Source organism: Lepidochelys kempii, chromosome 5 (genome assembly GCF_965140265.1).
Source record: "Lepidochelys kempii isolate rLepKem1 chromosome 5, rLepKem1.hap2, whole genome shotgun sequence".
Lineage (NCBI taxonomy): Eukaryota > Metazoa > Chordata > Testudines > Cheloniidae > Lepidochelys > Lepidochelys kempii.
In genome coordinates this window covers 113,352,977-113,368,477 of record NC_133260.1, presented here as the reverse complement: position 1 = coordinate 113,368,477, position 15,501 = coordinate 113,352,977, and the positions used below count along the sequence as shown (strand labels likewise).

General features: G+C 41.2%; 1 protein-coding gene across 6 annotated transcripts in view; it reads right to left on the bottom strand.

Annotated features, from left to right (window-relative positions):
- FOCAD (focadhesin) overlaps positions 1–15,501 on the bottom strand; it is a 199,885-nt gene that overhangs the window by 73,270 nt on the left and 111,114 nt on the right. For 5 of the 6 annotated variants that reach the window (XM_073345491.1, XM_073345494.1, XM_073345492.1 and 2 more), the window contains 6 exons: positions 11,239–11,373; positions 8,458–8,508; positions 7,770–7,853; positions 5,677–5,806; positions 1,761–1,949; positions 1,170–1,291 (listed from right to left, as the gene is read on the bottom strand). In XM_073345491.1, coding sequence (XP_073201592.1) covers positions 1,170–1,291; positions 1,761–1,949; positions 5,677–5,806; positions 7,770–7,853; positions 8,458–8,508; positions 11,239–11,373 — 711 coding nt within the window. The remainder of the gene's footprint in view (positions 1–1,169; positions 1,292–1,760; positions 1,950–5,676; positions 5,807–7,769; positions 7,854–8,457; positions 8,509–11,238; positions 11,374–15,501) is intronic. The other variant, XM_073345495.1, reaches the window with a different exon arrangement.

Genomic DNA, 15,501 nt, shown 5'->3' with positions numbered 1-15,501 from the left:
ACCTATAATTATAACTTCCAGTTATTTTTATGAGGGAGAATGGCTACTGCCAGTACAAGGGACAGAGGGAACAAGCATGGCAGTTCTGTCTTCTGAACCTTTATTTTGTGGTTGCATGAATAAAGAAATAGTTTTTGGCATTGTTCTGAAGGCACTTTTAAAATGTACACCTATCACTATATTGTTATCATTCCTAGAGGAGCTATTCTGGGCCCAGACTTAGATTTTTTACAAAAGATATTTTTATAATCATGTATGCTCTCCTGCTTGTCTAACACATGACAGAATAGATTTGTATAATTCTGACATTCTCATTTACGACCTGTGAAGAGAATCTTCACCCTAAGAAGCACATAATAAATCTCCCCAGGAATGCAAATTGATCATATTAACTCTTCTTTCTTTTATGAACTCAGAGAGACTCTAACACATGTCTGCTTGTGCTAGTAATGCTCAAACTGACATGAAAAATGGGAAACAAACGTTCATTTCCCAAGCTCCTGTCTAGCTACTTATTTGTTTTCCCAGTCTCTGCAGTTTCCAAAGATCAGTTTTCGTATCAACTGTAATGCCATAATTCTAAACTCCCTGTAAGATTTGATAACAAGCTCTTTCTTATTTTCTGTAATGATTAATTGGATGTTCATTTCTTGTACCTTTTCCAAAACCACACAAATTTAGATGTTACAGCTCCAGTTTACCAAAGTTCACTGCATAGGATCAGCCACATTAGCATAATATTCCAGGGAGTTGGAAACAATTAAAAGATATGCTGTGTTATTACTACTCTAACGAGGAGGCGGAGGTTACTCCCTATGGTGGAATCCCATAATTGTTGTTCAGACACACCAAAATACTAGAGCGCTGTAGCCTGATTAGACACCACTATTGAGAGAAGGGGCAAAAGGAGAGTGTCAGTTTCAATTTACACCAACGATTTTCAGAGGGAGCATTTCAGCAAAGAGAGCATTTTATTAAATGTATTTACACGTTCTATTCATGTTAATTGTCCCTCACAGCAACTTTAGTTAATTATGGTGCATTAAAACATCACATAGCTTGTAACTAGTATTTCCTAATTAAAATAAGCAAATGTGACTCTGTGGGGAGCAGGGAGGAGAAAGCAGCACAACATTTCTGAAAAGGGAAGAAAAGCCGAGAATACTTACCTCATGAATGAGAGCTATTAACATCTGTTGGAAATTGCGCCCTCTGCTAGCCAGAAAACGACTGATAGGTTTGCCATCTTTGCCCATGTGGATTGGAAGGTCATAACATAACAACATGCCACCTTAAAAAAAACCCATATAAATGCATCAAGATAAAATACTGCTAAATAGGGCAAAAGAAAGAGTTTCATGCACAACAGCTGAATGCAAATTTTAAGAAAGATCATATTATGTTTTTAAAGTTACATTTTAAAATAAGAGTGATGCTGGCCAGCAGGGAAGAATATTCTGGAGTCACTTAATGATTCATACTTCCAATGCTGCTGGGTATTAGGACTCATCACTTACAGCAGGGGTCTCAAACATGCGGCCTGCTAAAATGCTGTCCTGAAAAAGTTTGGACTTAAGCATGTCCTGACATGCGGCCCGCTAAAATGCATGTACTAAAATCCTGTCCTGAAAAAGTTGGACTTAAGCACGTCCTGACAAGCTTTTCTGAATCAGGGCCAACACCACATTCAGAGAAAAACTACCATACATTTTGAAACATTAGTCCAGGGAGTGATGTGACCAATGGTAGGAGAAGCTCACCTGCAAGGCCAGGCTTCAGGCCTGGCTGCTTGTTCCTCTCATACATTTTCAGCATGAAGTTGGCAACCCCTGCTACGGTCTTTCCTTGATCCGAGCGCGTGGCCCCTCCTCTCAGTGCAGAATGATACACTCCGCGGGGCATGTTGGCCATCTCCTGTTTCACAAGTGACGCCACAAACTCTTCAAATGCTGGAGGAAGTGGGTAGAAGAAAAAAGTCAGGGGCTGAAGAGAGGCCAAAAAATCCCAACAAACCCAAAACCACAGCTTCAGGGCAGTTATGCTTAACAAAACTAGCAACTACACGTTCAGATGAAAGCTCCAAGGTCAGGGATTTAGAACGCCTGGCAAGTCTTCCTGACTCTATGTTCACCTCCACTCAAACTGCAGCTCAGGAAGCTCTGAATAAGTGATGTCAGATGCTCAAACTCAGAAGAAAAATAGCCTGAACTGTTCTCAGTGCTGTTGATCAATGTGGTCTTTGTTATGCCAATGACACAATGAAACTGAAAGAACGGACAGTCAGAAACTAAACTGACATTTACATTTGTCAATGTAAATAAAATGTTCCTCGTAAATGAGTTTTTTTCCTTATAGGCTTTTTCACCATAAAAAATAAACAACTGGTACTATAATTTCTCTAAACACAGTTGTAGGTACTGTTTATATGGTGGTATGCTCTCAAACTTGGGCTTTTTATGGTTTATCTGGGTTCAACAGTGTAAAGTAGTAATGCTATTGCTTGGTTGTGAAGTTAGATTACAGTAGCCCTTATGGTAGATGTGTGCAATGTTACTGCTTCCCAACATGAAGCCAACATTAGACCAGCACCTGGCAATGCTGATAGATTTAAGAGTCTGTTAGTGCTTTCATTATATGACCAAGTTTTAAAGATTTATAACAACTGTTTCACATTACTCTTGAAACTCTGGCGTATAAGTTCCCAAACCAGATGCAATGCTGGTTTCCTAGAAATTGGTGCACATATGGGTGGAAAGAGCATTTACCCACTCTTCTGAGATCCTGGCAATACCTGAGGTACCTTGGAACAAGTTAATGGAAAGACATCTTATCCTGGAACTTCCTTACTTTGGTCATTTTCAGTTAGTACCCATTATTTTAGCAGCATTTCCTTCTTTTTAATTTCTTATTTCATTAGCAGTATAAACATGAGAAAAAGACTGCAAAATGTCATAAAAGAGAGCCCTGTTTTAGAGATAAATATGTACCTAGGCATCTGCAGCTGGGTGTCTGTCCATGGCTACACAGTCTAATCATTATTGCAATGTCTCCCCATAGATTTCTTTAAATTCCAAGCTTTTTAAAAAAAAACTGGTTATAACAACTTGTTGCTTTCAAAATGCCTATCAATGAGTTCACTATTTCTAATCACAATGGCAAATAAATGCACCTAATGATCCAGAATGCCAGGCATAAACCAAACAGGGAAACCTAGCTGAACTTCATGAAAGACCACCTGATTCTGAAGCAAATGATAATGCATCATACTTTAAGGGCTGGTACAAATCTGAAGAAAAACAGGCAACCACCACTGAAGGTATTATGAACCAAAATACTGACCTATCTTCTGTATATCCATCTACCATTGAATAAGAAAAAAAGGGATTCAACTGCTGTCCTTTAAAATGCACATATATCACATTGTGTCGTATGGGATGAACTTTTTTTTCTTTTTTAAAGGTACTCATTTCTAGACTGCATATGACACCCACCAAATAACAATCAAGGATTAAATGGGTTTACTGAAAATATGGATGCTTTGTGTGTGCAACTGTATTCTCTCTCTACTCCCATTGCTGGCTCTGTTTCTGTCCTCACAGAAACAGAGCCAGCAATGGGAGTAGAGAGAGAATACAGCTTAGCAGCTGAAATTGACAGTGTTGCTGGGCCCCTAAGGAGCTCAGAGAAGTTTTCCCAATTTCTGTTTCCTTTGGCTCACACAAACGTAGATGCTAAGAGAGTAAACGGGAAGTGTGGTGTGCTTCTGTTTCAGAAACTCTTTGGGTTTATTAGTATTTTTCCTTTCAGCTGTGTAGCTGAGGTAACCCACGTGGATTTATTTGTGAGCAAAGACAGTTTTGCCCTCCAGAGCAGAGGAAGGCTTATGGAAAGATAATCCCACATTCAGCACGAACTCCACAAGAGAAACTGCCTTTTGATTGGAACTCTGGATTTTAGCTCCAGTTACCATAGGAATAAGAATTCATCTCTTCCAGAAGTAGCATATGGAGGCTAGGAAAGAATTTTCCCCACGAATAAGGGGAGCGGGGAGAGGAAGGTGAGAAGAGAAAGCTCTGAGTTAAGGGAATCATCCAGAGAAGCCCAAGGAGACTAGAGGTCTCAGCCAGAGCTCATAAAAATCATCCTCTGGAAGCTCCAGTCAACATGATACCCATTAGCAAGGACATCAGGGAAAATAGGGACTGTTGGTCTAAACCTTCCCATGGGTTGCATCTTAGCCAGCAGCAAGGAAACTGTGAATGATCTTGGTAACATCTAACAGCTGTTCAATTAGACCAGTTCCACAGCCTCACCCATACACAAGATTCAGTGGTCTCTGAAAGATTATCATTGCTTTGAGAGCCCAATATCTTACTCCATCACAAGAGTTGTTCATCCACGTCAATAACCCTGACTATTCTACAAATAGCCCTTTTCTACAAATTCTTACTTTCAGTTTTCCTAGCTTCCTGTTAAGCTAAACAATGTCACTCAGGGTGCACTTGCCCAGCTTTGTGTCTCTGACAGCAGACACTACTCTCCTTTGTTTAAATGGCTTACTTGGGGTTTCCCTGTGAAGTTTCCTAAGTGGACGAATGCCTTACATTCAGAGTGTGAAAAGTGCTTCCCCACATGGAAGCAGCATATATCCTCCACTCTGATACCTCCTGGAGAGTCCACACAGGTCCCAAGTCAACCCTGGTGAAAGGACCTGAGGACCAGACGACGGTATCCTTCCCCAGATGCATGTAGGAGAAGTTCCCATGAAAGAAATATTACAGAGAGATTCATTATTATTTATACTATGCTAGCATCTAGGGACCATATTCATATACTAGGACCCCACTGTGCTAGGAACTGTACAAACACATAAGAGACAGTCCCTGTCCTGAGGAGCTTACGGTCCAGTGACTGTTGCACTGCTGACTTTAGTGGACAGCTAGCATTAAAACTATAATCAAGTGAACATTTTAAAAATAAATGTTATTTTTAAGATGAATCAGTTGTACAGGTCTCAAAATGAACCTGTCAGCCATGGGAATATCTCTTTATACCTATTTAAGTCTCACTAATGCTTATTGTTACTCTTATTTTTCATATTCACACCTTTATTAATTATGTTTTATACTGCATAATATCTTAACATTGTTTACTTAATTATTTGACTGTTATTCAGAGCACTATGCACCCTCTTCGCAAATACATTACCTGAAAAAAATATCAAAGAGTATAATTACTTACATAAAGCAAATACATGTATAAATCCTGTAACTTTGTATTTCCTGCTGTTTTATTTTCATTCAAAATTCAGAATTGCCTTAAAATGTTGTCCTTCAGTTCTCTACGTTAGGCCTAAATCATAATTAGCGAACAAGTATTTGAAATATAGTAACTTGTAACCAATTATATAACTACAGAAGAGAGAAAATATGAATAGCATTTACAAGAAGAATTCTCAATTAACATCCTTGAAAACACCTTTATTCACTGCCAGGAGCTCTTAATGTTACTATTATTTAAATTGGTGAAGTGTTTTAGGATATAATTTTTATGGGAGATAAACAAAGTAAGGTCCCAACCCCATAAGTTTCTTCATGTAGGTAGAACTCTATACCCATACAGAGTCAATCAGATTCTAAAGCTGTATAGTAGCTTCCCCTTATGAAAGTGCTCTACCTGGCAAAACAGAAGGAAGAGTTAGAGACAACAGTTTGATATATGAAGAGCCAGGAACAGAAAGGTCCACCTCCTTCTCCTCCTCTTCATTTATGTCCATCTCTTCTGATGGACCAACTTCTGGTCTTGCCTGAAGGAGGACAAAGGCAGCAGTGAAACAAAACAAAAATAAATAAATATAGAAATAAACATTGCCTCTTAATCCATGTTTAGATTCAAGGTCCAGTGTGACAAAGATAAGGATCACTATTTCAGTAAGGAATGCCCTCCAGTTTAATGAATTTAAGTCCTGAAACTGATCAACTGAACGTCTTTCTTCTACCAGGCTGAAGAGTGTATGTAGATCACAATAGGCTTATAAAAGCAGTGAGCCATATAAATTCCAAGATATCACTAGTGGTAAAAATAATCAAGGCATTTGTGGACTGAATGGCAGTACTTGTAGTACTACTGGGCCTTGAACTTGACTCTTTTCTGACCCTTCTGTAACAATTCAGGAAAATAAAATGTTTTATTTTTGTATTGATATTCAACCTATAAAGCACATTTCTAATAGTAACAAGTATTTTTTCTTCTTTTCATTACACTAAAATCTGCAACATATTTCTAGCTGATTAAGCCTTTAAATAAACAAACCTACTAATCTTCTACATTTTCTGATGCAACATTATACCAGGTTCAATTACCAGGATATTGCCTATGTGCCAGCACTCAGAGATTTATTTATTATCACTCTAGCATTTAGAGATTTGTCCTTAATTTGTATCTTCTTCTTTTGTGACAAAATGCCTTCCCTTTTCATTTGTAGGTGTTCGCTAAGGGCTTGTCTCCACTACCGCTTAAGTTGATGTAAGTTATGCCGCTAAGGGGTGTGAAAACGAGTGACATAAATTACATCAACTTAAAGCAGTGTCCATACCATGGTATGTCTGCAGGAGACGCTCTCCTGACAACTTGGCTCCTGCCTCTCATTGAGGTGGAGTAATTATGCCAACAGAAATGTGCTCTCCCATCGGTATAGCGTGTCTTCACTGGACACGATGCAACTGCGCGGATGTAGCGCGGTAGTGTAGACTACCCCTGAGACAAGGTGGGTGAGGTAATCTCTCTTTTTGGACCAACTTCTGCTTGTGAGAGAGACAAGCTTTCGAGCTTACACAGAGCACTTCATCAGGTATTCACTGGACTTTTCTTCACAAGTTTCCATAAAGTATGGGCTCTTTTAAAAAAATCTGTTTATAACATTTTCATGATATACAGCCATAGCACCATATGGAGCCAATTTTGTAATATTGTAGGAAATCAAAACATACAGAAGTATTTACCAGAACCATAAAGTAGCAGTGATTACCCATTACTGCCTACACTCTCATATAGATGACCTTACATGTACTCTTCCACTGTGTATGTGTATCGAGTCAGGAATTTTTCAAGGTAAAATATAAGAGGAAACAGTCCTTTACATGTACATAAAACCATGAAACAAATAATTTTCTTTCCACCTGCCTCCCCCAAAAAGGAGGCAAAGTACCTTAAAAGTATATGGAACACAGGAAGGCAAGATTTTATCTTGATTCAAAACAAACACCTAGTACCTAAATGGACAAGTTTGTCTCAAAAATTGAAGCATTAACCATGAGCTCAGGGGATTATTACTTTGAGATACAACTTCCAACAGAGTCTCTCTCTCTAACTACTTCCCTATAATACAAAGCCTGGTCCAAAACGCTCTCAGAATAACAAAAGATACAAATCAAGAGCGCTCTCTCTCTCACCTGTGTAGCTCCACTTACTAATTAATGAAGTAATAAAAGCTGCCTTCTCTCTGATCACATAGGCATCACTGAACTGTTCAGTTAGCATTCTCCCTCTTAGGAGCTTATCCAGCACTCTCCTGGTAGCTGTGCCTTTTACTGAGGAGAAACAACCAGCTACATCCCTAGGTCATTTTGCCTCTGATTCTGCTGTTTATTACTTAATCTGGGATAGCAAACAAGTATTCCCCTCTTTTCATGTGGCTTTGCTCTTTACTTTTCCATTCATTTCTAAGGAAGTGGCACATACTCTCACCCTTTAAAGTACAAAATGTCTACCTGTTCGGGAAGATGAAGGATGGTGTGCTCTTCCGAACCAAATTCTGACAGAGATTTATATGCTGAAATTGCTACAATGGAATCCTAGGAAGAAAATATCACAAGCATAGAAGGCATTATTTCTGCATAGTGGAGACAGAACTCATTTGGTTATCCACTAAGCTAAGGGAGTTTATCCACTAACAGTTGAATGCTGAACTGTTTTATGAATGTCTTTGTTATATGTAACAAAGTCTCCTGTGAAGCGTATACTCAATCCGTTATTTTCTGTACGCAATAAAGCACAATTGGGAGAAATCCACTATCAAAATCGACACCCTTGTTGGTAGTCTCAACAGAGAGGTCTATTATTAATGGAAACCCTCCTGCTCTAAGAGTGGACCCAACCAGGCCAAGGCTGAGACATATAGGGGAAGCACAGGCAATGTGGGGAAGCTTCAACTGGTCTTGACTGCACTGTCCTGGCTCTGAGGAGAAGCAGAAAAAAATCTGTCCCCAAGGTTGTCAGTTTACCTCCCTCAGACAGAGAGAGAGAGAGAGAGAACGAACTCAGCACTGACAGGCAAGGAAATATTGCAGAAAATAAATAAATGACACTGATACCAATATTTTCAAAGGAGGACGAGGGGAATCCTTAACGTGTGCCCACTACCCACCTTAATTAACATTCTCCTGGCATCTCACTTACCTTGCTCTGAGTGTGGCTCCAAAGTGAGCTGACAACTTGGGCTTTAAATTTCTATTAAATTAAAAACAAATATTTAGTTATAGATAGCAACTGAATAGCCCCATGTACCTATTTCATTAAGTAATATGGACAAAACTGATATAAGGAGTTATGAGCAGTTATCAGCAACTGAAAATATACTGTACATTCAGCATTATGGATTTTTCACAGTGAGGCACTTAGATACCATGGAGATGGCTGCAGTAAAAACACCTAGATACTATAGGTTAGATTAGCTCCATCTTTATAATACTTCAGGTGGTAGAAACTATTCTATAAAAATACAGGCCAAGGCTCCAGTATGTAGTGCCAGTGAATTCAATGCCTGCATTTGCAGGATGGGGGCTCTCATCTTTTAAAGTCCGTCTACATGGAAAAGCAAACAGAGAAAGGGAGTGTGTGCGCAAGCAAAAATAGTTTAGCAAAAAATGTCACTGCAGGAGACTCAGGGTGTATTTTCACACCTATCCTTTGATTTATTAGCCATGGGGTGGGCAAACTTTTTGGCCCAAGGGCCACATCTGGGTATGAAAATTGTATGGTGGGCCATGAATTCTTACAAAATTGGGGGTTGGGGTGCGGGAGGGGTGAGGGCTACGGCTGGGGGTATAGGCTCTGGGGTGGGACCCGAAATTTTCAGAGTGCAGGAGGGGGCTCCAGACTGGGGCAGGGGGTTGGGGTGCGGGCTCCAGCTGGGGGTGTGGGCTCTGGGGTGTGGCTGGGTATGAGGGGTTGGGGGTGCAGGAGGGTACTCCAGGCTGGGACTGATGGGTTTGGAGGGGGATCTGGGCTGGGACAGGGGGCTGGGGTGTTGGAGGGGGGCAGGGGTCCAGGCCTCGTGCAGCGCTTACCTCAAACAGCTCCCTGGAAGCAGTGCCATGTCCCCCGTCTGGCTCCTATGTGGAGGCACGGCCAGGCAGCTCTGCGTGCTTCCCCATCCACAGGAGTCACCCCCACAGCTCCCATTGGCCTCAGTTCCCAGCCAACGGGAGCTATGGGGGTGGTGCTTGGTGCAGGGGTAGCATGCGGAGCCCCCTGGCTGCCTCTATGTGTAAGAGCCGGAGGGGGGACATGCTGCTGCTTCCGGGAGCTACACAGAGCCACAGCACACACAGAGCGGGGCAAGCCCCCAACCCCGCTCCCTGGCTGGAGCGCCGGAGTGAGGTGAGCCCCAGATCCCGTTACCCAGCGGGAGCTTGAGGACCAGATTAAAACGTCTGAAGGGCCGGATGCAGCGTAGTTTGCCTACCCCTACATTAGCCTATTACATGGCTCAAAGTGCACTCAGACTTGTTTTGATGGGATGTAAAAGTTAATACAAGGAAAAAAACCATGATCAAACACAATGAAAGTAATAGTATAATTAAAAAAAACCACCCTCCAACCTCAAAACCAAAGCCAAACACAGTGGATACTCCAAAGTAGGAGAAAAAGTGGAAAGGTTCTCTATGCAATGGCTAACAGTGAAAAAGAAAAGTAGGAAGAGAAAGAATTAAACAGATATCAAAGGGATGAGAGTTCTATTGTCTAGAGGCCACAACAGCAACAGTGCAGTAACTTGCCAATATAAGGCATAACGGTGGAACTTCTGCATTTGGAAAGAGATAGAAGCAAAGGAAAAGTTCTGATAAAAGCTTAGTTAAAAGGGCTGAGTAGTTACAAAAGCACAGGTGGCTTTCCATACACTGCTGAGTGGTTGAAAATAAAATGTCAAAACACTTAATCTGGCAACCTGCCTGGGAATTATGCTTCTACGAAGGAAATGAGAGCCATCTCTTACAGACAAGCTATACCCACTACTGAGACATCTGTTTTCCCAGGGCTGTGCAGCGGATACAGCTCAGTGGCAGAACCAAAGCACTGTTCTGGGGTAGACGGCGCTAACAAGGTTTGTAGGGCAAGAGGTACACAACTGTATATCATCAACATACTGATTTCTCTGAGGTATTCCTAGGGCACCTATCACATTTGTATCCAACTGCAGTTGATACTACACCCCATATTCAATCCTCAGTGGATCTCTATGGCTATCCTGTTCTTCTCCACGCCCTGTCACAAAAAATCAGGATGAGCAAAGAGGCACACATGCATCTGGACAAAAGCCCAACCCTTCATTAATTCTTAAGTCTGTAGCCTTAAGACAAAACCACCCCTTGTGTCACGCAATTACCAGAGGGATATGGCTGCCAACCCCACATTCATTCATTCGTCACCTTGGGGGAAAAGCAGGACGACGAAGCAATTGAAAACATTACTTCAAAAAAGCCCCAAAATTTTATTTGTACCATAAAGAGAACATACTCGACTACTTTCAGAGTAGCAGCCATGTTAGTCTGTATCCATAAAAAGAAAAGGAGTACTTGTGGCACCTTGGAGACTAACAAAGTTATTAGAGCATAAGCTTTCGTGAGCTACAGCCGGCTGTAGCTCACGAAAGCTTATGCTCTAATAAATTTGTTAGTCTCTAAGGTGCCACAAGTACTCCTATCCTTGACTACGTGTCCAGGACTCTGAGCCTCTGTTCAGCACTGAAGTGGTGGGAAGCTAACAGGTATGTACTTACCTTCCTCACAGGATTAAGTAGCTAATACTTGTAAAGCCCTTCAAAAACAAAGTGCTATTTAAATATAACGATACAGCTAATTATTAGTCAGGAGAGTGACTTGAAACATCCCTAAATGATCAGACACATTTAAAGCTGCCACTAAGAGAAGAAATACACTTTAGACCTGGGACACATACCTCATACTCATTTGTATTCACTTTTAATGAAGGAACCAGGGCGAACAATTCGTTCAGTGTTTTTAAAATGAGTGGACGGGTGTCACAGCTCAACTTTGGTGAGAGTGCATTCCACGTAGAGCGAATACAAACTACCTGCAAGGGGATAGGAATGCATCATTAACACTGGAGGTCTCAACTTACATTTCACAATATTCATTTCAGCACTTTTCTGCCGATCTATGCTGAAGCAGTAATTAATACAGGACACATTATAAATATGGCAAACATGTTAAGACTTGACTAATTAACAGTCTCACAGTACATTAAGCAACGTCATGTAACAGTAAATAACATCTCTCCAGATAATGCAGCTGTTTGAAATGTGTTATCTTTATGGAGGGAAGGCAAAAAATAACTTTTGCTTTCCAGAGCACCCTGGACAAGCAGGAAGAGATCATGCTGGTGCACATGAACCAGCAAATTGCAGGATGTGTCACAACTACCCTACTTCATTTGTTTTAGTTAGCTTAAAATCAAGCTGAATGTGGGAGTGCTGCTAGCAGGCTGCAAGCAGGGGCAGCCACACTCCATCAGAGCTATGCACAACCGAATGCTTTTAAATCACTAAAGCCAACCAAAGCTTGAGAAGTTTGCCGAACAGACAGAAGGGAAGAGAAAATACTGCTGGGGCCTAAAATCTTTCAAAAACCTAAAGTATCAAGGCAAAATAAGCATTAAAAAGTTTTTTTGAGCCACACCACAGTACAGATAAACTTCTCAGAACCAACTTGCTCCAGTGAAATAGAGAGCAGGCCAGAACCCTGAAAAACAACACTAACTCTGCTTTATGAGACAGTACCAACAGTATTTCCAACTGCAAGCTTTCAAAAATCATGAGAGTCAAGTACCCAAAAAATCTGAGATTGGCTTAAAAATCATGGGATTTCTTTTAAATAATAAATTTGGGGGATGAGGAGGAAGAGTATATGCTTTCTGGCTTCTGAGTCCTTAGGATGAACTTGCTTCACCTTTTCAAAAACTTTTCTCTGCAACCAACAGGGCTGGAAACTTTCATTTAAAAAAAAAAAAAAAGTAAGAGATTCTCATGCAATCTCTTGATTCTGATCACTGTGGCTTTCAGAGAAACACCAAATATTGTGATTTGGCAACATTGTTAACTAAATAAAATAAACTGCAGGCTTCTGTGCCATGTAAGGAATAGGTTTCAGAGTAACAGCCGTGTTAGTCTGTATTCGCAAAAAGAAAAGGAGTACTTGTGGCACCGTAGAGACTAACCAATTTATTTGAGCATGAGAAGTGAGCTGTAGCTCACGAAAGCTCATGCTCAAATAAATTGGTTAGTCTCTAAAGTGCCACAAGTACTCCTTTTCTTTTTATGTAAGGAATAGAAAATATACTGGAATACATGTCCATTTAGTTAACTAACGGGGGAGTGGAGGGGGTGGCAAGATAACAAGCACCTCTCAACCCCAGTGAATGTGAATGGAAGTTGAAAGCTTACAGCAACTTGCAGGATAGGGCACCTGGATTCAAAGGTCAGCACTTTTGAAAAGAGATCAGAAATCACTGAAAACCAAATACAAGCCAACGAGGGCAATAACACTTTAACAAAAAAGATCCTGACCCAATCTAATGTCTGCAGAAAGAAAAAAAGAAATGCCTGAGAATTAAGTTAGATTCTGAAATGTATTTTGTAATGAATTGGGGCTGTGTCTATACAACTTGTAAATTCAGAATGATGTTGTGAAGTTGTATTACGAAAAACTGCCGTATTATGAGTGCCTATATGTATGTGGATCCACCATTGCTGACAAGCCCTGTAGAAGCCCTGACAATACAACAGAATGCTTCTCTGGACTTACTGAACCTATTCAGGTGCAAACATCTGACAAGCCCTGTAGAAGCCCTGACAATACAACAGAATGCTTCTCTGGACTTACTGAACCTATTCAGGTGCAAACATCTCAGGACAATGGGTGAGCTACCTCTTTAGAAAATCAGTTTAGCAGCTGATTCTTCTGAAGGGAGGGGGGAAGGTAGGAATAGTGGAAACTTACTAGGAGTAGAAAGAGACCATGTGACCAGGAGGGATTTAAATAAAGAAACACACAGGAACAGGAGCCAGGCAGGAAGAGGAAGCATAGGGCAAGAGAGAACAAACTCTCTTACAGAGGCTGGGTAAAGAGTTCCAGGAGGGAGAGGTTCCCAGTATGTAGCAGCCTCATGGGGCAGGGGAGTTCTGCCTACTTTCCTGAGACCACATGGCCCCATGGACTCTGGACAACTATGGGACTCGGACCGCAGCCCAAAGAATGTCCTGGAGTGGTGAGCAAACAGAGGCAGGGGCATGCTGTGACAGAATACACCCGTGTGTTCAGACCCCACACACTACTGTAATAATCTTTATACAAAGTATGCCTTGTAAGATATCATTTAAAAACCAAATTTGCTGATCAGTATTACCATGGAAAATGTGAAATTATAAATTTAAGCTCAGATCATGACTAAAAGTATGTTTTCCAGAAAAGTTTGGGGAATGGCCAAACCAGGCCCACAGAGACAAACCATAAACTGACACAGTAACCAGGTGTAAACAAGGCTGATGGACCATTACCTGCGAAGTGGCCATTCTTTGGCAGGAAAGATGGCAGGGGCAAAAAAAACTACATCACAGCAAAGTAACAGCATGGAGTTCCCTTCCACACAGACTGCCTGTCGCCTTGCTCCCACTTGGAAATGCTTCTCAAAGAGGAGACAGGACTACAATAAGAAGGGACGACACCCAAAGGACCCTTTCGCCCCCCGGCCCCCCTTCGATTCACTATACCTAATGGACCAAGGAAGTAGCTGTTGCACTGAGGGAGGGATTGTGACCTTAGAAATGTGGTCAGTAATACATCTGGAGTATGTGGTGAGTAAACTTTGCTTTGAATTTAGTATCCTTTGTTAAGTAAGGCACGAGTAGCATTATATCTTCATTTTTCTTGTAACCATTTCTGACTTTGATGCCTCATTACTTGTACTCACTAAAAGTCTCTTTGTAGTTAATACACTTGTTTTATCTATTCAAATGTATTTAAACTGAAGTATCTGAATAACTATTTGTAATAAGATGGCATTCTAACTTGTATTGTGCAGGAGAGGACTAGGCTGTACAGGACATACATTTCTGAGGGAAGAATCTCAGATTGGCCGTGTGCTTGGGTCACCCTGAAGTATAACCAAAGTTGGTGAGAGCCAGAGTGTAACCCAAGTGTGGCTGGCAGGCTGCAGTCACACACAGACATTGAGGGTGTGGCTTGCATGCTGGAAGGCTGTCTGTGAGCAGCCCTGGGGAAACCACTTCAGCAAGGCATGTAAGGTACCCAAGGTTGCAGGGCAGGTGTGACACAGCTGCTCATTAGTCTAGATTATACCCTGGTATGTGTTTAGCATTTATAGTTTTGTATGATCTGAGCTTTAAATGATTAAGTATAAGAGCATAAAAGTGTTTGTCTGTGCAAAGTGTACGTGTGTTGACAGCTTCACAACTGCTGTACACCCCTGAGAGAGTTATACTGAAACCAGAATCTTCACATTTTTGGTACAGAGTTCTGGCACAAGAGTGTGTTTAAGTAACTCAGGTATCTCAGGGATCAGCGCTGGTCCCAGTCCTAGGGCAGGTGGGCTGAGGAGCCCCATTTCCAAGAAGTGGTAGACGACAGTCAGTGCCCTGGCAGTGTGCCAGAGAGGCCAATGGCAGAACCAGTTCTGCAGCCTGCTGAGGATCCAGAAGCTTAACATATCCCAGGGGATCCAGAGCACAAGGGCTTGGATTTCCCCTCACAACAGTCTCTGTGGGAGACCAGGGAAGGCTGCTTCTAGGATCCCTGACATACGAGTTCAAGGTATTTCTCAAGAAAAAACAAGAGAATAACAAGGAAAAGTTTTATATGAGGCCTTAAAAATGGATCTTAAAGTAAAGCCAGTTTGAAAGGAGAAATGTTACATACAGTATACCAATGAGCACAAATTCAACCAACATATGAGAAAGTGCAAGAATCACAGAATCCCTATCTGATAGCCAGGACCCAAACAAGATTTTTGTAACCTGGGAGACAATAATATGACATTATCTTACAATATATTTCTTTACACTTGAATGGTATTACTAGTTCCAAAGTGCTATTTTCATTTCATCCCTCTCAAATTTACTGTTTCATGATTAAAGTGAAAATGTTGATTTTTTTTGCCCTTATCAGATGTGTCTCTTGATGGTTA